This window comes from Corythoichthys intestinalis, chromosome 20 (assembly GCF_030265065.1).
Source record: "Corythoichthys intestinalis isolate RoL2023-P3 chromosome 20, ASM3026506v1, whole genome shotgun sequence".
NCBI lineage: Eukaryota > Metazoa > Chordata > Actinopteri > Syngnathiformes > Syngnathidae > Corythoichthys > Corythoichthys intestinalis.
This window is the reverse complement of record NC_080414.1, coordinates 722,441-748,584: the sequence shown is the minus strand read 5'-3', so window position 1 is coordinate 748,584 and position 26,144 is coordinate 722,441. Positions and strand designations below refer to the sequence as shown.

The 26,144-nt window shown below is 44.7% G+C and overlaps 1 protein-coding gene across 2 annotated transcripts in view; it reads right to left on the bottom strand.

The window, feature by feature from the left end:
* The window catches only part of LOC130908576 (sodium channel protein type 4 subunit alpha-like), a 123,882-nt gene that overhangs the window by 65,482 nt on the left and 32,256 nt on the right, over positions 1-26,144 (bottom strand). Inside the window, exons 2-9 of one of the 2 annotated variants that reach the window (XM_057824145.1) lie at positions 24,536-24,700; positions 24,316-24,459; positions 21,190-21,307; positions 18,200-18,290; positions 18,008-18,136; positions 16,048-16,139; positions 12,313-12,555; positions 7,716-7,779 (exon numbers count right to left, since the gene is read on the bottom strand). In XM_057824145.1, the coding sequence (XP_057680128.1) occupies positions 7,716-7,779; positions 12,313-12,555; positions 16,048-16,139; positions 18,008-18,136; positions 18,200-18,290; positions 21,190-21,307; positions 24,316-24,459; positions 24,536-24,658 (1,004 nt within the window). In that variant the 5' untranslated portion in view covers positions 24,659-24,700. Of the gene's footprint in view, positions 1-7,715; positions 7,780-12,312; positions 12,556-13,828; positions 13,921-16,047; positions 16,140-18,007; positions 18,137-18,199; positions 18,291-21,189; positions 21,308-24,315; positions 24,460-24,535; positions 24,701-26,144 lie in introns of both variants that reach the window. The other variant, XM_057824144.1, reaches the window with a different exon arrangement.

Below are 26,144 nucleotides of genomic sequence, written 5' to 3'. Positions count from 1 at the left end.
AAGCGTCTGTGTATTTGTGCGTGTGCGCCAACATAGGGCTAGGCAATCATATTTTTCACCTAAAATTTCCATTGACCCTTTTCCCCCTATTTTTGAAGACTGAGAGCTTTACAAGGTACAAATTGAAGTCATTGGCTCGGTAGGGGCAACATTCCCATTAAACGCCATGCAACAACACTCAAATCAAGTTGTCATTTGCTCATCTCTCAACCCATTTTCATGCGCTTGACCTTTCTTCAAATGTCAAATCAGATGCTAAAAATACAGAGGTTAACCCTTTCTCGGTCAGCGTTTTAAATTCGTTGACTGTGGTTGACGGCGCTAGATGTGCAATCCTTGCTGGACACCGCAACCGGGTTTTGGTTTGCACGTTGTCCTCAGTACAGTATGTGAACAAAAACGCAAGACAAAAAAAGTGTCCAGTTTCAAGTAGAAAAAAAAAAAAAAATCACACTTAAAAGAATCCCTTTAAAAAAAAAAAGTATCCTTTCTGTAAGATATTTAAAGCTTACTTGAAACGGAGAAATTACTATGGGGCTTTGCTGTGTGGCGATACAGATCTTAGCCCCGCCCAGGTTGATTCGGGGACATTTCAAGGACAATATCAGGTCACTTCCTGTATATTTGGGGACATTTGCCATTGAAAATGAATGGGAAATTTGGACACTCATGGCCGTCAATGACATCGACTTTCATATGCGTCAAATGAATCAGGGGCTTTTGGGGGATATGTCCTATTGTTATCTGGTCAATTCCTGCATATTTGGGGACATTGTTTTTTTAGCTGTTGAAAATGAATGGGAAATTTGGACATCCATGGCTGTCAATGGCATCGACTTACATGTGCATCAATGGAATCCAAGTACGTTAATTGGCATCAATAGAATTGGTATGCCTGGCTGTCAATGGCATTAAACAAAGTAAATGCTATTGGAAGTGAATGGGAAATTTGGACGTCCATGGCCGTCAATGGCATCGACTTACATATGTGTCAATGGAATCGGGGACATTTGGGGGACAAGTCCTATTGATAACTGGCCATTTCCTGTATATTTGGGGGCATTGTTTTTTATTATCATTGAAAATGAATGGGAAATTTGGACGTCTATGACCGTCAATGGCATGGACTAATATATGCGTCAATGGAATCCAAGTAAATTGGCATCAGTAAAATTGACATGCCTGGCCGTCAATGGCATTTAACTTTAAAGTTAAATGCCATTGAAAATGAATGGGAAATTTGGACGTCCGTGGCCATCAATGGCATCGACTTCCATATGGGTCAATGGAATCAGAGTACATTGGCATCAAAAGAATCGAGGGGGAAGGGAACATTTTTCAGGGTTGTTCGAAAAAGTTCCTGCGTCGTGCGAAAATTCCGGTCGGTTTGGGCTTTGCAGCGCGCCGAAGAAACGCCATTCCCCCCAAATTTTTTTTTTTACTATTTGCAAAGCCCCATATTATTTTGAGACAGTTTGTACTTGTTCCATTGGCAGATTTGACATTTTTTCCAGCTTGGTTAGTTAGTCATATGATTTGAAAGCGTCGCGGTCGCTGACAGTGACGCTGATGCCGCCGCCGCTGCCGGCTTCCCGCGGCCGAGGGCTGAGCTGAGCCGCCGTGACACGCTCGCCGCGACCGCTCGCTGAGCTCAGCTCGGCTCATTTATCATCATCGCCGTTATTACGCAAATGAGCGGCCTTTCTCCTCACGCGCCGTCGCCCGGTCGCCGTCTGGAAACCATGTCAGCTTCCATAGAAGCCATAAGATCGCTCACTAGTCGTGAAACACTAGTCGCTAGCGGACCCACCAACAGACTAAAATAGGTAGACTTAAATATCAATCGTTTTGATGAATAGGACAGACTTTATTTAAAAAAAAAAAAAAAAAAAAAAAATCAGTTTTTTGGCCTTATCCAGTCCTAATAGGGATGAATTGTTCTTTCTTGTCTCTTGCGCGCGCCCAGGGCTCCCCCGCAGCGCACGGCGGAAGCCTCTTCGCCACATTTGGCCGTACACGTAACAGATGTCACGTGATTGGACTCCCGCGGCGCACGCACACAATCGGAATCGAGAATCATTTAGGAGAATGTTTCGTTGATAGAGTTGCGCTATTGATCCGTGTAGCTTTTAGCATAATGTTATAAGTTACGAGCGCGGGCCGGGAACTTTACAAACACGTGCGCGTGGCGACCACCGGCAACGAAGGCGCTTAATGGAATGATCAATCTGCTTGGTAGGGACACGCGTGTTACAGGAAAGCCCCCCCTCCCGGCCGTATTTCTTTCCAAGCGCGCACGACAACGTGGCGCGTGCCTTGCTCGGTACAGACCTGGCCTGCTGCATCACGTTAGATTGATCGGCGACGATCAACCGATTATTTTGGTCACGAGTCCATTCATTGCGGCTTATGTAGAAATCCCTTTTTTTTACTTTTCCCTCACCCCGGGGCTTGACATTTTCAGCAGGGCCGACAACCAAAAGCGGTACTTGCCCTGTGGCAAAATGGATTTTGCTATGTGACATTTTTTTTGACATGTGGCAATGAATGGAAAATTTGGACGTGCTTAGCCGTCAATGGCATAGCCTTACTTGGGTGCCAGTTCAATGTCAATGCACTCTTATGTGATGTCTAAGGTCAAAAATCACAATCACAGGTTTTTCTGCCATTTACAATGGATAGAAAATATGGATGTGCATAGCCGTCAATGACATAGCCTGACTTGGGTGCCAGTTGAATGTCAATGCACTGTAATGTAAAGTGTATGGTAAAAAAAATCAAAGCCACACATGTTTTTTTTGCCATTAAATGAATGGAAAATTTGGACATGCATAGCCATCCATGGCATGGATGTGCATGGCCTGCAAAACCGCCATATACCCGCCAAAAATGCCATAAAACCCCCCAAAAAATGCTACAAAACAAAATCCATTTTGCCACATACAAAAAAATACCACGTCAAAATCCATTTTGCCACATGGCAAAAAAAGGTCACATGGCAAAATCTATTTTGCCACATGACAAATACCAATTTTGATTCTCGCTGTCTCTTGACATTTTAGCATTGATTGATTGATTTTTTTTTTATTGTAAATGTTAACATCTGAATCCATTTTGGGGTTTGTGTGCCAACTATCGTCATTAGTGGCAGCGAATGAGTTGATATCAGTTAAATAATACAAAGATCTGTACCAGGTTTGTATAGTCGTCGCATTAGCAGTATATGTATACAGGCCGTGCAGAGACCGATGGAAGGGCAGGTGCTCATAGATCAAAAGGGGCACATGCACAACTATTTAATACACCTTATGACAACATAACTTCCATTTTAACCAGCTTTACAGTTTAATTGGCTCTGACTGTAACAGACTTTAATTAGGAGGGGAATAGCGAATAGAAATCAACACTGTCATCAACACTTTCAGGCTGTGACTCAGTCTTTGCCCCTTTTCTTCCTTCAACCTCTACATCCTTGCTCAACTTGTTGTTTATCTGAGAACAAACCACATCAGATGGTCACTGAGCCACTAGTAGCACTTTGGGCATGTAGGGGCAAAGAGGCAGGTGCTCAAGCACCCCCCCCCCCCCCCACACACGTGCCTGATCTGTATAAATACAAAAGGTACGATATAGATATATATATATATATAGTATACACAAACAACTGTATGCGGTCATGACGTGACAGCGTCTGTTTCAGGGGCGGGACTTAACCGCAATTTGATCGCAGCCAATCGCCTTCATGCTTGTGTGATGATTGACAGCCGGGCGGACTCGTCCTCGGCGTTGATTCGGAGCCAGACGTCACATCGCGTCAATCGCAGAAAGACAGATGGTATGCGGTTGCACAAGCTAATTGCTAAAGCTAAAGCATAAACATGCACAAATAATACGAGTCGCCAGGAAGCGAGCGCGCGTCATCCAAGACCGTCGTCGGTGGCGATAAGGTTTCAGTCGGTCCGGTAAATCAAATTTGTCGAGCAATGACAAAGCCTGAAAACGTTAGGGTGAAACTTAAAACTTTAAGTGGCGACTCGTCTTTTTACCACCCGTCGCGCACGTCGCCTTAATCTCGGAGGCGTGCCGTTTCTTTTTGTCCATTTCGAGCGTTGTGCCTGACAGCTGCGCCGAAATAACATGCTAAACAATTAGCGCTTCCCCATGTGTTTGTTTTGAATGTGTGTATTGTGCGTGTTTTTCTTTTTGTGAGTCGCATTTCCCTTTTGGAATGTTTGTCAAAACTGTGTGCATGCCACATTACTGTATGTACATTGGACAGCTGTACTGAAATAAAATGCTAACCCATTAGCACTGCTGAGCTGCATGTGCGTTATGAATGTGTGTATTTATGAGTGTCTGTGAATGTGTTTCTGTTTCGTGTGTGTGTGTGCACGTCTACATTTCTTTTTGGTGTGCGAATGCTTATGTGCACGTTTTCTTTTTTACATATTGTTGTGTTTGTGCATTTGAGTTTGTGCGCGAGTCATCCGAGGTTTTGCTCCTGCCGCTAACAGAGTGGAGTTGCGCGCATTTGTTAATGTGTGGCGCTCACTCATTAGTGTTAGCATTAGCCATCAAAGTGCCGCCGCCGCCGCCGGCCTGCGACTCCGCCCCCCGGCTCAAGCGTCTATTTCAGGAGCGGCCGCTGATGTCACCGCTCAGGCACGGGACGCCGGCGAAACGGCTCCGACCTCCGCCGAGTTTGACCCTCGACCCCTCCCGCTCCGATTCCCTCGAGGGATCGACGACCTCTGACCTTTGCAAAGTTGCTGAGGGATGAAAATGAGAAATAAGTTGCAAAAGTCACCTGACACCGGGGTCGACGCATGCTAAGGCTAGTGGCCTTCCCTTTGAATGTCATCGCGACCACGCGTCATCTGTCAAAACACGCCAATGCAGATCGACAAAAGAAAAAAAAAATGACACCGACACACTGGGAGCGGCACGTGTAAGACTGCCATTGACGGCGGTAGATGTCCAATTCATTTTGACTGGGAGACGGCGAATGAAGGTATGTTTTGGGCAAGTCAGACGGACTTTGGTCATGTAGAAGATCAGTCTGGTCTTGTGTGGTTTGGGCTGGATTTCAGATTGGATGCTAGAAGTGGGTGGGGCTAACAAGCACAAACTAAATCTGGAGGAACCAATCACAGAAGCCCAGATGTGACGTAAACTTTATCGCGGAATGCCTTCTAATCAAGTGAGCTCACGATGGTGACGAAAAGTGCCATTTTTGTGGGGAAAAAAACTGTCTTGGACGGTACTTGTATTTGAAAAGACAAAATAATAAATGTTACAGTGCTGACCAAAAGTACTGCACCCCTGCAATTCTGTTAGATAATGCTGAATTTCTCCCAGAAAACGATGACAATTACAAATGCTATGGTAGTAATATCTACCGTACATTTATTTTGCTTGCAATAAAAACACTAAAGAGAATGGGGAAAAAAATCATTATCATTTTACACAAAACTCCAAAAATGGGTCAGACAAAAGTATTGGCACCCTCAGCGAACAACCACTTCCAATATCCATCACTGAGATACTTCCAGTGCTCTGCTGGAATTTTAGACCATTCTTCTTTGGGCAACTGCTCCAGGTCTCTGAGATTTGAAGGGTGCCCTTTTCAGATCTCTCCACAGTTGTTCTATGGCATGGATGTCCAAACCTATCCTCAAGGGCCGCTGTGGGTCCTGGTTTTTGTTTCTACCAATCGAGCACAGACAGTTTAACCAATGAAGTTTGTGCTAAAACAAGCAGCACCTGACTGCAATCACCTGATTATACTAGTGAGACACCAGATTGGTGAAAGGTTGTCCTCATGATGGGTTTGAACAAAAACCCGCACCCACTGCGGCCCTATGTGGAATAGTTTGGACACCACTGTTCTATGGGATTCAGGTCTGGACTCATTGCTGGTGACTTTGGTCTCCAGTGCCTTCTCTCCAAGGTCACCAGGTCATTGTCCTGCTGGAAGACCCATGACCTCTGAGGGAGACCCAGCTTTCTCACACTGGGCCCTACATTATACTGCAAAATTTGTTGGTAGTCTTCAGACTTCATAATGCCATGCACACGGTCAAGCAGTCCAGTGCCAGAGGGAGCAAAGCAACCCCCAAACATCAGGGAACCTCCGCCATGTTTGACTGTGTTGTTTTCTTTGAAGGCCTCGGTGTTTTTTCTTGTAAACTCTATGTTGATGCTTTTTCCCAAAAAGCTCTACTTTTGTCTCATCTGACCAGAGAACATTCTTCCAAAACGTTTTTGGCTTTCTCAGGTTAAGTTTCGGCAAACTCCAGCCTGGCTTTTTTATGTCTTTGCGTCAGAAATGGGGTCTTCCTGGGTATCCTACCATAGAGTCCCTTTTCATTCAGACGCTGACGGATAGTACGGGTTGAAACAGTTGTACCGTCGGACTGCAGGACAGCTTCAACTTGTTTGGATGTTAGTCGAGGTTCTTTATCCACCATCCGCACAATCTTTCGTTGAAATCTCTCGTCCATCTTTCCTTTCTAGCCACAGTGCCGTGGGCTTTACACTTATTGATGACCTTGCGCAGGGTAGACACAGGAACATTCAGGTCTTTGGAGATGGACTTGTAGCCTTGAGATTGCCCATGCTTCCTCACCATTTTGCTTCTCAAGTCCTTAGACTTTTTTTTCTTCTTTCTTTCCTCCATGCTCAATGTGGTACACACATGGACACAGGACAGAGGTTGAGTCAACTTTAATCCCTTTTAACTGGCGTCAAGTGTGATTTAGTTATTGCCGCCACCTCTTATGTGCCGCAGGTGCTGTTAATGACACAAATTAGAGAAGCGCCACATGATTTTTCAAAGGGCGCCAATATTTTTGTCCTATTTTTGGAGTTTCGTGTAAAATGATAATGATTTTTTTTCCTTTCTCTTTTGTGTTTTTTCATTGCAAGCAAAATCAATGAAGATATTACTACCGAAGCATTTGTAATTGCAATCATTTTTCTGAGAGAAATTGAGCATTATCTGAAAGAATTGCAGGGGTGCCAATACATTTGGCCAGCACTGTATACAGTATACGGATGAGACGAGAACGCCCAAAAAAATTTTTAAAAAAGGATTGCCTGTCATGATGTGCCGAAGTGAAAATACAATGGAAAGAACAGAAGACAACTCTGACTGACCATGGCCAAAGTCAGGCTGGCTCACTCACTCGCTTCCAGACAAATTCAGGTTGCCCTGTCACTTCTCGCTACTTTGCACCTTTTCTTTCATTCTATTCTTCTTCTTTTCTTTTGTGGGCTCCATCTGTTTGCGCCACTTGCTGCCATCTGCGATCGTTCCTAAAAGCAAATCCGACACAGATAAGGCTCGCCGCTTCAGGTGCCTCCCTAATTCCCCCCCCCCCCCCCCCCCCCCGTTTTGCCTCTCTTCCATCCAAGTATCTCTTTTCCTTTCATTCTCACTCTCCTACTTTGATTCTCTTCCCGCCCTCTTTCCGCCTCACCTCCCCCGAACCCGGGCGGCCTCCCGTGTCAGGCTGGCGCGGGGCCGCCGGCGACGCGTTAGCATCCCGGTGACGGTTTCACGCCGCGCGGTCGCCCACACGGACGCGCTCCCTCCCGCCGTCGAGTGTCATTTTTCCCGCTCTCAGCGTCCGTGTCGCTTGAAACTCACTCACTCACTGCGTGTGAACTTTTTTGGGGGGATGATGTTGACTGACGGCAAGAAGCGGACTCACCCCGCGTCGCTGCTGTTGCCGCAGATTAGCGCGTCCTTGGCGCCTTCCACCTTGTAGAAGTTGTCTGCAACACAAAACGTCAAAATCACATCAAATTAGCGTTCCCCAACTGGCTTCGATTGACGGAGATAGATGTCGAGCGATGACGGATTGGACGTCTATCGTTGTTAATGACAGTCGATGAGTTAAAAATAAGAGACTTGGGTTTTTTTGGCAGCCCTTTTCATTTTCGTCTTAGTCGTTTCGACGATAATACTTATTAGTCTTAGTCATATTTTAGTCATCTCAAAATGTGTTTGTCTTCGTCTAGTTTTTGTCAAAATGAAAACTCAAAGACTCATTTCGTCTAGTTTTATCGACCTTTTAGTCAACCTTTACAACAAATGTTTAAAAAAAAAAAAAAAAAAAAAGGTTTCCAACTATTTCGAATGAGCATTGACAGTTGAGTACATATTGTGTCAATCTAATCTAATCTATCACCAATTTGGTGATAATACACACACAGCAGGAAAACAGTATATTATTTTCAATGAATTACACCCACCTGGATGCCATGAACTGTAAGGAAAAAAAGTTTTCCAAGAGTTTAAGAGGACGCTCGCAGTTAGCTTTAGCCTAACGCGAATTCTATGTTAACGCTACGAGTTACATTTAGTGTTCATGATCACTCAGGAATAAAGGAGAAGGTACCTTTTCTCGTAGGCACAGTCTAACTGTTTGCATTATTCTAACACACTTAATATAACCAATCAGGGAATAGTATATATTCTCATATTTACTGTTTGAATTACTCTAACATACCAAATATAAAATAAATAGCACTTATACCATAGTTTAATAAAAAAACAAGCAGAACATAGAGCATAAGAGATACATGACCCTTTCTTATCACAGAAGCCCAACTGACTGAGCAAGATTGGCACTGACAAGGCCAGACATCTACAAGCCCACGTCTCCACGTCAGTTCTTCCGGACAGTCCAGAACAAATGGCGGGACGTCCTGCCCCAACACAAGGAACACCGGAGAACGCCCAATATCAACTGATAACACGACTGATAAGACTTCAAGAGCCCCTTTGATGCTGAGGGGGCAAAATCCACAACCCTCGTTGCCCTGACAATAGTAACTCCCGAATCCTCCTGTCCAATCCACAGACAATAATCCTAAACAACGCACAAGCACACCCTTCTGACCACAGCCCGCCCTGCGAGAGCCTTCAAAAGACAATTTTTGACTAATAGTCATTTTTTTCTCTGGAACCTTTTGTTGACTTGTGATATGGTGACCTTGGATCCTCGCCTGGGTCCCTCTGAGCTGTATGATTGCTGTCGAACTAGAATAAATTGTCAACTTGTGTTTCGAAGCCTTCTTCCAGCTTTCAAAATGGAGTCATAGCGGTTAAGAACTAAGCTGAATGCATGGAGTTTGGCCTTTTGACCGGGTTCTCGCCGGCCTGGGTCGCTGGAGCTGCGCCAGTGCGGGTCCGGCGGTTCGGCTGGCAATCTGGCTAAAGGGTCAGATTCCTTCAGGACAGACCTTTAAAGGCTAAAGCAACATTGCATATTCTCTCTGGCCAATAAAACTAATCTTACCGTGTGTCCAAGGCTGCATGGAGACTGGTGAGTCGGAAAAAGGGGGGGGGGGGGGTTGGGGGTGCAGCACTTCACGAGTGACACAACATTGCACTGCTACGATGTAGGCTAACTGCACATAAAATGCCACACACTGTGAACATGTTAAAGAAACTATTTTCGTCTGGATCTCGTCTCGTCACACAAAAATTGGCATTCCTTTCGTGACGTTTTAGTCTCCAAAAACAAGTTTTTAGCTTGTCGTCTCGCCATTGTCATGAAAAAAGTGCATTTTTGTTGTCCTCATCGTTGCGAAAAAAACACCGAACCTGCCCAAACCCCATAAGCCAATTTAAAAGTACATGCCAGTCTAAATGAATTGGAAATAGCAATAAATATGATTTCACAGGTTCCTAATGTGAATCCTTAGTTTGAGTCTTGTAATAGGCCAGAGTATGTAAGAACTGCTCTTTTAAATTTTTTTTTTTTTTTAAAGCAAGTCTGGTTTGTTTCTCGCCGTCAAACTCAACTTTTAACCTTGCGTCAAGTTATGAAGTTAGCTCCGACACATTGTCCCGCCACAATAAAAGGTGTGTTTTAGCTTTTTTTTTTTTCCAAAGTTCACTCTAATGTAGTTCGTCAACCGGTAGCTGAATTAAAACTTTGTGTACACGCTACCTGGATATGAAAGTTTATTTTTCAGGAAGCGTCGTTGGCTTCTTGATGTTAGCGTGGGATGCGAACGCGCACGCGCGCGCTGAATAAAAGATGAGCTCGCTTAAAGTTGTTCCCATAAGACGAGCGCATGAAAATGTCAAGCTGGCTTTTAAGGTCAGAGTTTGGCGTCGTATTGCGTAACGCCAAGCGTCCGGCCGTCTCGCGAGGGACCCGCTTTCCACAATCAGACGCCCGACGGCAAAAAGGAAGTCGTCGGCGGCCGCTTCCTTCACGTCTGGGCCGCCCACCGCTCTCAGGGGGCGGCACCCCCTTTGACAAACTATTTTTATTGTGCTTGGAGTATTTAAAAAAAAAAAAAAAGCCAACTTCTGTTTTTTTTTTTGTTGTGTTTTTTTTTTTTTTTGAAATTGTGCCATTTGCACTAGTTTGCTTCTTTTTCGGGTCAATTCCTTGGTAACTCATTGGCCGGCGTTGACGGCGCTAGATGTCCGATCCATTTTGATTGGGAGGGGCAAAAAGGATTGGACGTCTCATGCCGTCAATGGCACTCGAAAATGGAGAGAAACCAAGCTAAACCAGCAAGAACCAAAAGTGGTATTTGCCATGTGGCAAAATGTATTTTGCCATGCGGCATTCTTTTTTTTGCATGTAGCAAAATGTATTTTGACATGTAGCATTTTTCATTGGTAAGTGGCGAAATGGATTTTGGTTTGTGGCATATTTTTTGGGGGTATGTGGCATTTTTTAAGGGTATATGGCTTTTTTGCAGGCCATGCAAGTCCATGCCATTGACGGCTATGCACGTCCAAATAATCCATTCATTTAAAATGGCAGAAAAAAAACCATTTGTGGCTGTGATTTTTGACCATACACATATCATTACAGCAAACTGACATTCAACAGGCACACAAGTCAAGCTATGCCATTGACGGCTGTGCAAGTCCAAAATTTCCAATCATTTTGAATGGCAGAAAAACATTTGTGGTTGTGATTTTTGACCATATACTTTACATTGCAGCGCACCCATTTGACCACATACCCCACCAAAAATGCCAAAATACATACATACAAATACATTTTGTCACATGGGAAAATCCATTTTGCCACATGGCAAAAAACAAATGTCTATTGGCAAAAAAAAAAAAGGCCACATGGCAAAATCCATTTTGCAACATGGCAAAAAAATGTCACATGGCAAAATCCATTTTGCCAGATGGCAAAAAAAAATGCCACATGGCAAAATCCATTTTGCCCCACGGCAAAAAAAATGTCACATGGCAAAATCCATTTTGCCATATGGCAAATACCACTTTTCGTTCTCAGCCCTGCTACAAACATGAGCATTCACAGCCAGTCCTCCTCGTTTAACCCCTTGATGCCTGATTGTACAATGCATAATCAATCATTATAATTGAGACCTGGCATGACATTTTGTATAGCTAATATTGTGGCTTAAATGATGGAATATCAGGTCTTTAAGGGGTAAGGTTAAATGTTTTCTTTTTTTCCCAAACGACCAAAAATTCCCTTTCCGTATAAATAGTTGAAGAAAAGGACTTTTGCGTCGTTGTTTTTTTTTTTTATTTCTTCCAGAAGGTCAGATGAACATCAGAAATTTGAGTTTAGTAGAAAAAAGTAAACCTGACATTGTGTGGCAGGTTATCACGTCTGAAAAAGTTAGAGACGTCCGCCCGATGCTAATGCGGCTTCTATTTGCGTCCGTCACAAACCGGCAAGGCAAACAAAGCAACAAACAAAGCGGCGAGCGTCCCCGCAGGCGCGCGTATCGACCCCCTAAAAGCTGCCGTGAAACCCGAGAGCGCGGCTGCCCGCCCGGCCGATCGATAGCGCCGCCGGCGTCCGCCTCCGCGGCCCCGCCGGCCGCGATAAACCTTGCCTCTTTTCCATGACAGGAAGTCCGCGCAGCCGCGGTAAATGATTTCTTTTCACGTGACTGCGATGTCGTACGTGTGGCGCCAAAATAAAATTGGGTTGGAGTTTTCCTTTAGCGCAAAAAAAAACATTTTTTCTTTCAATCGGTGCCAACCCTCCCCGTCCGAACGGATAGGATGTCTATCACTGCTAATGGCGGTGAGAAAACCATTCAATCTGACCAAAGTCCATTGGGATATAAGCCTATTTAGGACCTGATAACAATACATACCAGTCTAAATGAATTGGCCATCTACTGTATAGCAGCGAATGAGTTATTTGATGACATCGTGAAAGCTTGATCCCAAGTCATTTGTGCGTTTGCTCAATTTGGGTAATTGTAGAAACAGTTCTTTTTTAAAAAATGTTCGTCAATGGCCGCTAAAGGTCAACTTTTAGGCGGGCGGGCACTCACCCTCATCGCTAATGAAGTGCCTGACGGAGGTCCAGGTCTTGTTGTTGCAGAAGAAGGAGGCGTTGGCGGGCAGGCTGTCGTTAACGCAGTGCGCCGTGCTGCGGACGCACTTTTGCCGCAGGTTGCCCATGAAGAGCTGCAGGCCGATCAGTGCGAAGACGCTCAGGCAGAAGACGGTCAGGATCATCACGTCGGCCAGCTTCTTGACCGACTGGATCAGGGCGCCCACGATGGTCTTCAGGCCTTACGGAAAGACGGAGCGCGCCGTTAGTGGGCGACGGCAAAGAACGAGGCCGCGTTGGGGATCGCTGGCTTCTTGACAGACACGCGGTCTCAAACTTGCGGCCAACGAGGACAAATGCAGATTTTGCGGCCACGTATTTGATATAAAATTATAGTATTGTGGGTATCTCGCACAATCTCGAATACAGTGATCCCTCGCTACTTTGCGCTTCAGTCCATCACGTATTTTCTTTCAATCAAAAGTAAATAAATATGTGGCGTACTTTATAGAGCTGTCCCGATCCCATCACGTAGTCTCACATTCTCCCTCTTGTTGCTTTTCTTGGTCAGGCAGTGCGCTGAGTTGCTTGTTAAAGTTAACCATGATTGACAGGTGTTCAGGTTTGATCTTGCCTTAGAAGTTTGGAAGCCAAAACTTCAAGGAGCCGCATGTGTCAATCATCGTTTAGCTTGTTAAACAGTTGTTGTGGCAACTCTGTGTGTAAGTGAGCAGCTTGAGCGGATTTGAGTGGACTCACTCAATGAAGCATTTAATAAAGACAAGCATTTTTCTACGTTATTCTAGTTTAAAACTAATTCGGTGGGACAGTAACATGTTAAACACCTATCTTAATTTTCAAAATTAAATAGCCATGAATTTTTAAAAAAGAACATTTTTCATTATAAAAATTATTCGGACATTAAAATTTAATAAGTCTAAATGAAATAACAATTTAGTTTTTAATTCTTTACTTTTAAATTAAGAATATAAAATATGAATTCCTGTATGTTTTATCCTCTAGGAATTCTCTCTTGACCTAACATCGCTACAACTAATACTTTTGGTTGATGTTTTTGCCAACAAGTCAGCTAAAGTAAATGAACAAGACAAGGTTGTGAAGAATTGTCAATACTGACGGAAGTGGCCAATGACTCCCAACGCAGTTCAGAAAAGCAAAAAGTTGAATGCAATCTCGACTCCGTACTTGTTTCCATTCAACTTTTGAACAACAAAAGCACTATGCAACACGTAGAAGAAAAAGAATACAGAAGGGAAACACAAAGGAGGCAAACATGGAGGAAAAAGCCCAGTACACGGAGGTGGACGGAGCTAACGGATGCTAACAGTTAGTTTTTAAAGGTGTGCAGCCATGAAAAATGAAGCGTCTTCCGTCTTAAATATCATTTTCTCTGGTTCAGAGTATGTGCTGTGGTAGTTAGTCACAGCACCAGAAAATGAAAAGCCTTCCACGGCAACTGACGAACCTGTGCGCGTTTGTAGAAACGTGCTCACCTGGGATGACTGAGATGGTTTTGAGCGCTCGCAGCACCCTGAACGTCCGCAAGGCCGACACATTACCCAGGTCGACAAACTCAGTGACATATCTGCAACGAAGCCACACAACACAAAGACACACACAAGTAGGCGTCACGCACCGACACACAAACACGCACATCGGACACGCTGCTCAGCACGCACGCACGCCACCCGGAGGCACCCCGCATTTCTTTCATATCCAGCCTGAGGGTCATACGGTACGTCTGGGTGGGTAAAACACAAAATGAAAAGTTGCTTGAAAATGGAAAAAAAAATATAATGTGATAAATAGTGGTACGAAATTTTGGAATTTCTCTCATTTCTGCATAAAATCACCATCAAATGTGATCTGATCTTTGTCAAAATCACACAGATGAAAATACAGTGTCTGCTTTAACCAAAACCACCCAAACATTTACAGGTTTTCATATTTTAATGAGGACAGCATGCAAACAATGACGGGGGGGGGGGATAAGTAAGTGAACACTCTGCCTAAGGAGCCTTAAAGAGCAATTGAAACCAATTTTTTAATCAAACAGTTTAAGTCAGGTGTGTGCCCAATCACTGTTGAGGGGTTTAAAGCTACCCTGCCCACTATAAAACACACACCTGGTAAGAAATGCCTTGATGAGAAGCATTGTCTGATATGCATCATGGCTAGGCCGAAAGATCTGTCTGAAGACCTGCGATCAAGGATTATTGATTTAAATAAAGCTGGGAAAGGATACAAAACTCTAAAAGTCTGGAAGTTCATCAATCCACAGTCAGAGAAGTTGTCTACAAATGGAGGGAGTTTGGCACTGTTGCTTCTCTCCCAAGGAGTGGCCATCCACCAAAGATGATGCCAAGGGTTCAGAGCAGAATACTCAGAGAGGTAAAAAAGAACCCTAGAGTGTCTGCTAAACACTTACAGAAATCACTGGCACAGTCCAATATCTCTCTGCACACATCAACTATATGGCCAAGAATGGTGTTCATGGGAGGACTCCACGGAGGAAGCCACTGCTGTCTAAAAAAAACATTGTTGCTCGTTTAATGTTCACAAAAAGGCACTTGGACACACCACAGAAGTTTTGGCAAAATATTTTGTGGACTGATGAAACCAAAGTTGAATTGTTTGGGAGTAACACCCAATGTCATGTGTGGAGGAAAAATGGAACATCAACACCTCATCCCCACTGTGAAGCATGGTGGAGAGAGCATCATGATTTGGGGCTGTTTTGCAGCCTCAGGGCCTGGACAACTTGCAATCATTAATGGAAAAATGAATTCAAAAGAATGTTTTGCAGGAAAACCTGAGGCCATCTGTCAGGCAGTTGAAGCTGGATGCTGCAACAAGACAATGATCCAAAACACAGAAGTAAATCAACTTCAGAATGGTTTCAGAAGAACAAAATACATCATTTGGAACGGCCAAGTCAAAGTCCAGACTTGAACCCCATTGAGATGCTGTGGCATGACCTAAAGACAGTGATTCATGCCAGACATTTGACTGAACTACAGCAGTTTTGTAGAGAACAATGGGCCAGGATTAGTCCAGACTGATCTGCATATACAGGAAGCGTCTGGTTGAAGTTATTCCTGCCAAAGGGGAGCCACAAAATATTAAATGTGATGGTTCACTTACTTATCTTCCCCCTTGTGTCATTGTTTGCATACTATCCTCAATAAAATATGAAAATCCATAAAGGTTTGGGTGGTTTTAGTTCAAGCAGACACTGTTTTTTCATCTGTGTGATTTTGACACATTTGATGGTGATTTTATGCAGAAATGTGAGAAATTCCAAAAAAGTTCAGATACTTTTTCATACCAGTGTAATCAAGTGACAATGTAGGAATCAAATATGAATGTCTCATGTTAAATGTATCGGTGTGATTTTATAATTTTGGAGGTCAGATTTGGTGAAAATATGTTTTTAATCAATGTGATTCAAATGTACAATGAGTAGGAATGGTATCAATGTGTGAGTGGGGATTTTGGGGGCGGGGGGTTAAAAATGATCTGCTGTACTGGATAAGAATAAATGCCGGACCGAAACCCTCCAGCTGACTTCCCGTTTTCATCACCGTGGCGTGACTCCTCTTTGCCGTACAGCGGGCGGGCGGGCGGGCGAGCGAGCGAGCGGGGCTTGAAGGACGGAACACAGACAGGCGGGAAGGACACGGGAAGACGCGGACGCCCGCTCGGGTCTTACCTGGGATGACCGAGATGGTTTTCAGGGCTCGCAGGACTCGAAAGGTTCGCAGCGCCTGCAGGTTTCCTACTTTGATAAACTCTGTTAAAAGCCTGCGGGGCAGGGAGAGGGACGGTGTGGCGCGTGGCGCGACACAAATGCACAAGACACCAGACTCAAATGTCTTTTTTCGGGACACGCCGACCGCAACGGCGTTCATCTCGAACTCATTGACTGCCGTCGACGGCGCCGGACCTCCCGTCCGTTTGAATTGAACAGATTGGCCGTCCGTGGCAGCCGATGAGTTCGACTCATGTTAAATAAGCACTTTGACTCAATCGAGGTTAGAAAAAGGTCAAGTCGTGCGCTTTCTTAGGGTAAGAGCGCTAACGGCGCTAACGGCCTTGGAGGAGAGCTCGTATTTCTTCTTCTTGACCGGCAGATTGATTGAATTAGTGTGCACGTGCGTGTAGGGGGGGACGGGGGTCGGCGCCGTCGGCCGGCCAGTAAAAGCTTCAAGTCTTACGCAAATGTGTCAAACGGGACTTTTGGCACATGGTCGACGGTGGCATTGTGCCGACCCTAAGCCATTATTCTGATATTCAAAGAATCGCTTATTTTTGATATATTATATCAAAAGGATTTTTCTTTTTTTTTTGTCTCCGGCAACCGATTCAGGATGTACCGCGCCTGCTGCCCGTAGTGAGCCGGGCTTTGCTCCAGCACCCCCATGATTTTTGTGAGGATAACCAACATGTAAAAATGAATGAGTGCATACATTTTTTCCCCCCATTTTCTGTTTTGATTTCAAAATGATTCATTTTTCGTGCCGCTGATCCTCAGCAGTGGTCGCAGGGGTGCTGGAGCCCATCCCAGCAAACTATAGGCAGAGAATTTGCACAATTTTAAGGTCAACAATGTTTAAACAATGAACTGATTGACCGTCAGTATTCAAGTATGTAGTTCGTAAATTATCTATGTATTGAAAAACACGAATTGACAGTAATGGACGTTCAATTCATTTTGACTGGTAGGAACGGCTGCGCGATCGAGCGGATTAACTATCAAAATAGCCGTCGATAAATTTGATAAGCGCCGAGTTGTCGGTTAATTCCGGCAACCCTAATGCCGTCATATAGCATCGCGTCAGTCACGTAACTTCATCGAGTGACAGTCATGTGACACAGGCGGGGTGCGGAAGGACGCGCCTCCATTGGACACAAAATTGGGCGGACACTGTTGCCATGGCAATTGTGACTCAGAGGGAGGGGCCGAGAGCATCCGTCGGCGCGCGTGTCCGGAGGGGTGTGTCTATTTACTGACCATCACTCTGCTTTTAATAAAGCTGGAGGTGACGTTTCAGGGGCACACTGCGTGTGCTAATATGTGACTTATGTGTCCCCGTGCCACTAAAGATCCATCTGACTGCGGGACGGCCCGCCCTAGGGTCAAGGACACGCCGAAGCCCGCCCGCTTCGTGCGCGCCCTACTGATGGGATATCAGCGCATGAAAGCCATCCACGGAAGGAAGTCAACTTTTCCTGCAATATTTCCACAAACTCTTCCTGATTTACGTCTCCGACGGCATCGATTTCTCTTTTACGGGACGGACGGCGACACGCGGCGCGCAAAGCGGCCCTTTAAGAGCGGCCGTTCGGCCCCGAGGGGACCGCGGCGAGCGGGCGCTCTCGTGGGCGACCCGCCAGAGAGGGTGTCTTCCAATTAGACAGCGGATGACGCGCGGGGGTCGACCATCGATCCCGCGTTTATCTCGCGCTCGGCGGGTCCGATCGATCGGCCGGCGCCCGGTCGCTGAGCGAAGCCTGGAGATTTTCCATCAGTCACTCGATGACTGGAGTGAAAGGGTCGCGCTCTTTTTCTTTCTGGGGCCGGAACGCCGCCGCGTATCGTATACTACATACAGTATATGTACTACATCCGGGGCGTCATCTTTGCCGCGGGCCACGACGTGGTCACTTACGCCATGACGATGACGCTAAAGTCCAGCCAGTTCCAGGGGTCTCGTAGGAAGGTGAAGGGACCCACGCAGAAGCCCCTGGCCAAGATCTTGATCAGTGACTCGAAGGTGTAGATGCCCGTAAAGGTGTACCTTTGGACAGCAACACCGTTAAAGTCACGGCAAAACGGCGTTCCGGGGTTGCGCGCTACTCACTCGACATATTTGGCCCAGACGGCGGGTTCCGACATGGCCATGAAGCAGCAGTTGGTCAGGATGGTGCACATGATGAACAAACTGAACAATGTGACAACGTTAAGGAGCGCGACGCAACTCAATGTTTAGTCTCACCGACGCTAGCATCGAAAGGGGTCCCGTTACGGAATTTCAAAAAGAAGTAACACGTCGATGATGCTGTGCAATATGTTCTCTTCAAGATTGAGTTTCCAACCACTGGCCGCCCTTCCCAAGATGGCCGCTTTTAAAGAAGCAAAGCTTGTGGCGAGGAAACTTGTATGCTCTGCTAGCATCAGTGATTAGCACATGAGCTAAGCTAATTTATTCATATTGTATCATGACACTGTCTGTGGACTTGATACGAGTATCAGGCTTCATGCCAAACTGAACAAACATTAAAAGGAAACAAAAAGATTTTTGGCCTTTGAGAGCAAGTTCATGTAAATTCTGAAGGAATTCATGCTAGCAATATTAGACACTATTGTGGGAACAAGTCATAGTCCTGTGGAAACAATTTGAATCTGAGCATTTAGCGCCAGCAGCGGGGAAAAATATTACCGGTAAGATGGTCATACGTCGCCTCCGCCTGCGTTTCGGTGCAGGAAGTGGGCGGGGGCGGGCCCGGCTGTCAATCCAACTCCAAACGAATCTTAATTAGCTAAAGTTCCCCGCGCAGGAGCAGCGCCGCAGCCGGTCGCGCGCCCTTCCATAAACAACGTGAACGGGCGGCTAATTACGGCGTAATGACAGGTCGCCGTCGGGGAGCTCGTTACGACGCCCACGGCAGTTTTCCGCAGCGTGTCAAACTTTTATTGTGAAGGAGGACTTCCTGCCGAGAGTTCAAATCGTAATGATTGGAAGGCTTTTCAGTGACTGGCGACTAATCCATTTGAAATGCCATTGTTTCAGTGCCATTGGCGGCGATACACGTACAATCCAGATTGGTCTCGGAAATAGCTACAAGTTGTTAAGAAACTGTGGCAAAGCTGCACTTGTTGCTACAGGTTGCTAAAGGATGTTAGCATAGCAAAGTTAGGAAGAAAAACAGGACAAATTACTTTCTGTTGCTCTCATGGAACTATGTTGACGTAAGTTGAGGAGCATTATTCGGACCAAAGTCGTGAGTTAAAGCGGAGTAACTTTTAGCGTCAGTTATTTTTGCTGAGTTATTAAAAGATTTATAAAGTCAACTAAAAACAACAATTTGTGAGTTTAATTATTAACCTGCGATTTTTTTATGATGTTTGATTTTTTTTCTCAAGTGAGTTGAGCTTCATTTTGATAAAAGCAGTGTGTACCTTTTATCATTGAAGTTTTTTTTTTTTTTTTGTTAGTTGCTAACTTTTCTAACAAATATTTAAAACGCTAACGCTGTTGTTAGCTACCAGTTCAAAAGGAAAAAATTTGGAGAGACCGCGAGAACCAAGAGGCATTTTTTTTTTTCTGCCATGTGGCATTTTTGCCATGCGGCAAATTTTATTTTGCCATGTGGCAAAATGGATTTTGCCATGTGGCATTTTTGTGCCATGTAGCAAAATGGATTTTACCATGTGGCAAAATCTATTTTGCCATGTGGCAAAATGGATTTTGGTTTGTGGCATATTTTTTTTAGTATGTGACATTTTTGGGGGGGTATAGGGCATTTTTGCAGGCCATGTACATCCATGCCATTGACGGCTATGCACGTCCAAATTTTCATTTCAAATGGCAGAAACACATGTGTGGCTGTGATTTTTGACTATACACTTACCATTAGAGCCCATTGACATTCAACTGGCACCCAAGTAAGGCTATGCCATTGACGGCTATGCACGTCCAAATTTTACATTCATTTTGAATGGCAGAAAAACGTGTGGTTGTGATTTTTGACCATACACTTTACTGTACATTACAGAGCATTGACATTCAACTGGCACCCAAGTCAGGCTATGCCATTGACGGCTGTGCACGTCCAAATTTTCCATTCATTTTGAATGGCAGAAAAACGTGTGGTTGTGATCTTTGACCCTAAACTTTACATTACAGCGGATCCACTTTGCCACATACCATAAAGAAATGCCACATGTAAAATACATTTTGCCAAATGGAAAAAAAGGCCACATGACAAAATCAATTTTGCCACATGGCAAAAAAAAAATGCCTCATGACAAAAAAAGCTACATGGCAAAATCCATTTTGCCACATAGCAAATATAACTTTTCGTTCTCGGCCCTGCTGATCTGCGAGGAAAAAAAAAAGTTATTTTTCATCAACATTGATCAATTAATCACTGTCAGATCCAAACGGATTGGAAGTGTATAGCCGTCAAAGGCAGCCAAAGAGATAACTGGCGCCCATTTTGTTGTTGTTGTTTTTCTTTTTCCCCCGCGGCCCTCTCGTCAAGCCCTCACGGGACACCCGGATCAAAAGCGCCACTCGAGCTAGCCGCAAAGCGTCCGATCGCCTCCTAAGGGCGCGCGTCACGGCACAGCTTGTCACGGTGGCGCCGCGCCGGTGGGCCAAAATCCAGCGGGCTCTTGACGCCCCCCTCCCCGGGCCCCCCGAGCGCCACATCAGCAGTGCCGCGCCTGGGCCGGCGACCTCTTCACCCGCTTATCCGGCAACAACGGCGGCGTGTCGGTCGACTCGCCATCTCTCAACGGCGGCAGCCGCCGCGCCGGCTAAAAATACCGGAGTGTGAGGTGAGGACATTGGGGTGGACGTCGTTTGGGAATTGAAGGGGGGGGAGGGAGTGGCTTCGGGTGTGAAATCGGGACTGTCATGCTCGCTGTCAGCTGACGGCGCAAGTGGGAGGAAGGCGCGCGTCTTTACTGTCGAAAAATGGAGCTAGAGTTCATTGGCTGCCACTTTGAATGGATCGGACATTCATAGCCGTCAATGGCCGTGACTGAGTTCACTCTGCTATTTTTAACACGTGCTAGCAATATAGCGGGTCGGCTAGTGTCGGCGGGCAACTTGCGAAGGATATGAGTGCACCAGGATCCTGATGGCGACGGTGCGCACGGGGTGAAAGGGGCTGAAGAAGTAGAGCGCCGACGTGGCGTTGAAGCGAAAGATGGCTTTGCCTTTGTTCAACACTATGAAGGTCTGACCACAAAAACAAAAGAAAATAATCATTAGTTACACTGGAAAAATATCACAACGGGTGTTTGTTTTTGTTTTAAATAGTACAATATTTCAGGAAATGTGCAAGCATGTTTTAGCATTTCTTTCATTTATCTACTGTTGAATAATTGTCTGTCATAATATATCAGTCATATAGCCAAATGCAATACATACAGCATATTGTACCACAAAATACATCATTTAAGGTAGCATTTTATATTGCAAATAGGAATATATAACATACTTTATACGCAATAAATAACAGAGGGGCCTTCTGTCCAAGCGGCCAGATTCCAAGTATTGCTATATTTCTGAACTCTGACCCTTTCTCATATCGTCATACCCTGTAAATTTAACTTCAATAGGCTCAAGCCATACCAAGTGATGACTTCCTTTTCTGACCTTTGACCTATTCTCTCTCAAATGACAAACATACAGTGATCCCTCGCTACTTCACGCTTTGAACTTCGCACCCTCAGTCCATCGCGGATTTTTTTTTTTCAATCAATAAATGCAGCATCATAGACTTCATAATGTACTGACATGACACATTCCCCATTCACTGTGTCACGCCTGCCCGAAGGGTACCGTCCAACACTCTCCTTCATTTATTAGCAGTCGGTCGCATGCAGCGATCTAACGCCGAATTTAGGTTGAAAAAGAACGAAAGCTGTAATGCATACAAACAGGAAGGATTGTCTAAAGAGTGATTTGTTTGAGGATTCCAAGGTTATTGCTATATTTTTCGTACCATGCATGCATTTTGAAAAAAAAAATAAAATAAATCAATGGGAGAAAGCCTCGCATTGGCATCAGAGTTCGCAATATTTCCGTAAAATAAATGCTAACTGCAGTTTTTTTGCTTTTAACCAAGAATCGAGACTGACGTCTATATCTATAAAGAATTCGCAGATTTAAGCATTTATTCACAAGAATTTTCACTGGAAAATCAGTTTACATCAGGCAGCTGCAAGCTACATTCACTAACAGACTAACATTGTACTTTGACATATTTTTGTAAAATAAATGCTAACTGCACGTTTTTTTGTTTTGTTTTTTTTTTGCTTTTAACCAAGAATCAAGACTGTTTTACGTCCATATCTATCAAGAATTCAGGGATTTAAGCAATTATTCACAAAGATTTTCAACGGAAGAAGCTCTTTGTCTGCGTTTCCACTCGGTCAGCTTTGATGGAGATTAGCCCCCTATGAATCGGCCCCTTGCCCCGTCAATACATTATGAAGTCTATACCAGTATTTTATAGCGCTGTTCCCATCCAATCACGTAGTCTCTCACTCTCCCTCCTGCTGCTTTTCATGGTCAGGCAGTGCATTGGAGTTGCTTGTTAAAGTTAACCATGATTGACAGGCGTTAAGGATTGATCTTGCCAGAGACGCTTGTCAGCCGAAACTTCAAAGCGCCGCATGCGTTAATCATTGTTTAACTTGTTAAACAGTTGCTGCGGCAACTCATTGTAAGCGAGCAGCTTGAGCGGATTTCAGTAAACTCACTCAATGAAGCATTTCATAAAGTATTTTTCGACTTTATTCTTGTTTTACAAAAAATTGGTGGGACAGTAACGTGTTTAAAAATTACATTTGAAGTGCTTGAAAACCATTTATTAAAATATATATGCATAAGTTTTTTTTTTTTAATTATACTTTGGGGAAAAAAGTGAAAACCATGTCACATATATCTTTTTCCAATGCTAAATCTGAATAAATACATTGAACACACATACAAAAATTTTTTTTCCCGCTACTTTGCGTTTTTTCCACTTATCACAGCGGCTTCTAGTCCCCATTAACCGTGAAAAACGAGGGATCACTGTATTGCAAGTTTCTTTAAAAAGAGGCAGATCAGTTTCAAGTGCCAAATCAGTGTCCAAAATCCATTTGGGTTGGGTGAGTAAATACAGTATGCTGTATTTGCTGCCTTTTCAGGGATGCTCAGCACTAACACTTGGGGCCAATTAAAGTCTATAGAATTCATGTATACTGTGGCCAACAGATTGAAGCTTTTTTTCTTCCAGCTATGTTCAAGGGAACAACAGCGCACAACACAGTTGAAAGGGAAGGAAGGAACTCGTACAACTACAATCACTTTAACCCGCACAATATGTTGCTTGTGCCAGCGGCAGTCCAAACGCGCCACTTGAAGCAAGTGCTTCTGCTCAACGAGAGGCTAAACTTGATATCGCTCGACGTCATAAAAAGGCACGGGTAGGGCTCGCGAGGTCTCAACGGCAAGTTGCAAAAATGATGTCATATGCTGACGTACGAGTAAACATTTGTATGGTGAAGCAACTTTTGCTCAATGTCCTTGTACGAGCCCAATTCGTTGCTTGGACGGCGGCGTGTTTCTCTGTTCCAGATGAGCCACACGCACTCATGGAACACCATACCATCACCAGCTAATCGCTAACCCTTTCATGCACAATTTTTGTTTTTGTTAAATGCTGAAATATTATATTTTATTGATGACAAACTTAGGTTAGCATTTTGCAGCCCCTATTAGACATACAATTTTAGTATTAGTGTTGCTCGCATGTATTCTACAATGGGCAATAAAAATCGAGAATATATCAATATTTGAAATAAATGGATTCATTTAAGGATCCATTTTGGGGGAGAAAAAAAAAAATCAATCACTGAACCAAGCGAATGCCAACTTTTGAATAGATGTTCACTGTTGTCACCACTGTCCCTGATAGGGTTAAAACTCGTTAAAACTGTAGTTACTCTGACGTGGATGTTTTTGTTTTTGGCTTCCCTCTTCTAAACTGGCAGCGCGACCGCAAACGCTTGATCTCGTCAACGGCGGCGAGAAAACGAACGTCCCCGAAGAGCCGGGACGCGAGGCTGGCGAGGGACGGCGACGCATCGCTCGCCAGCCTCGCTTTTCGCTCTGCCTCCCGCGGCGGGGAAGGACGCCAGCGTTTTTCACGGGGAATGAAAAGCCTTTTTTTCCCGGGTTTTGTCGAGTCGTACCCTCTGATCTTTGAAGTAGTATGGGTCGATGTCCTCCAGGGGGACGCCCACCAGGTGAGGGGGGATGTCGGCGTAGATGCGCGGCAGCTGCTTGCCCGCCTCCAGGTCGGCCCGGGGCCGAGGGACCTCCACGTCGCCGAGGTCCTCGAACGCACGGGTAAAAACCAGACTCTTTCACTGACCGAGTTTATCAGTTGTAATAGCGGTAGTGCCTACCTACCTCCTGGTAGTGCTTGTTGCGGCGGGCCTCCTCCTTGGCGATGCGCTGCTCGATGGCCGCCAGGGAGTCCGGCGTGAAGCGCTGAAAGCTCTCTGGTCCCATTGGAAACACACAGCCGGCCATCTTGTCATCCTGATCCTGCTGCTGGCTGGCCCACGCTACCAGCTGCAAACCACACGTCGAGATCATTAACCCCCAGTTTTTTGGCCTCCTTTTTATGCTTATCTAGACAAGTTTCGGTGTCAACCCATACTGCACTGCGCCGCGACACGCCAGGGCAGCACCGAGCCCTAGCGGAAGGCACGGAGCAGAACGAACTTGTCGACGGCTATAGACGCCTGATCCGAAGAAACGTCAACTTGTGTTACAGTCATGTTTGTTTGTCAACTACAATGAATACATGTAATAAAGAATGGTATATGGAGTCTACTTAGATGGCACATTTATCTACACGTTTATCATGCCAAAAGTGCTTTACATTAGCACAAATTAACCATTTCACACACCAATGGTGCTGCTACCATGCAAGGCGCTGCCAAACCATCTGGGGAACATTAGGGTGCAGCGTCTTACCCAAGGGCACTTCGATAATGGACAGTCGTAGGCGGGAATCAAACCGTTGACCCTTCCGTCCCAGGACAACACGAGCTACCAACCGCACCACGGCCGCCCAATGAAGGTTACTAAAGGTAGTCCCCGGGTTACGAAGGAGTTCCCATCCTACGCTGGCAACATAAACCAAATTTCCGCGTTAGTGGGAACGAACCCTTTAAGTACCCCAAAATAATTATCCAAAATGTACTGTATTTTGTTGAATGATGTAGGATACACTCCCATCTAGTGGCAGCTTTGGGTTGGGCAGGACTGTCGCCTTGTATCAGACGCAGACATCCGAGATGGATAAAGGTCACCTACGCTCTGGTTTGGCCCACATAAGGCTGTAAGTTGTTTCAGCTATTCTACTGTATGTTTGTGATGTGTGTGCATTTGATATTAAGTTTACAGCTACAGTTTGTGGAGCTACGTGCGAACAATTTGCTATGAGAATTGTAAATACGCCGGCATTCGTAGCATTTAAGCTTTTGTTAACTTTTGTTAGGCAAATCAGGCTAATTGAATCTACTAAATTTACATACTGATCAGACTAGATGGACGTTTGAACACCAATTGTTTTGTGTCATGTGTTTTATTGTTCAAATGCATAAGTGTACGTACATACGTATGTTTGTTACAGCTTCACAAATTGGCAAAAGGTTTGTTGTTTGATGTCTGTAAAGCTGAACAACTTCACGTTTAGTGAGGACAGAACACGTCATATTAATAAAATAAAATTAAAAAAACGACTGGAGACAAATGCCGCAGTCGAGACTCTGGCATCGTAACGTCGAAATCAAGTAAGTCGAGTACATCGTAACCCAGGTACTACTGTATATATAATAATGAAATAATAAATAATAATAAAAATAAATAACATATATTGAAATCTAGTTTTAATCAAATAAAATAATAGAAAATATCTCCCAGTTCAGACGGATTGGACGTCTATTGCCGTCAATAGTTCTGATGCAAAGCAGGAAAAACCCTGAAGTATAAACGGAAGATAAGTGGA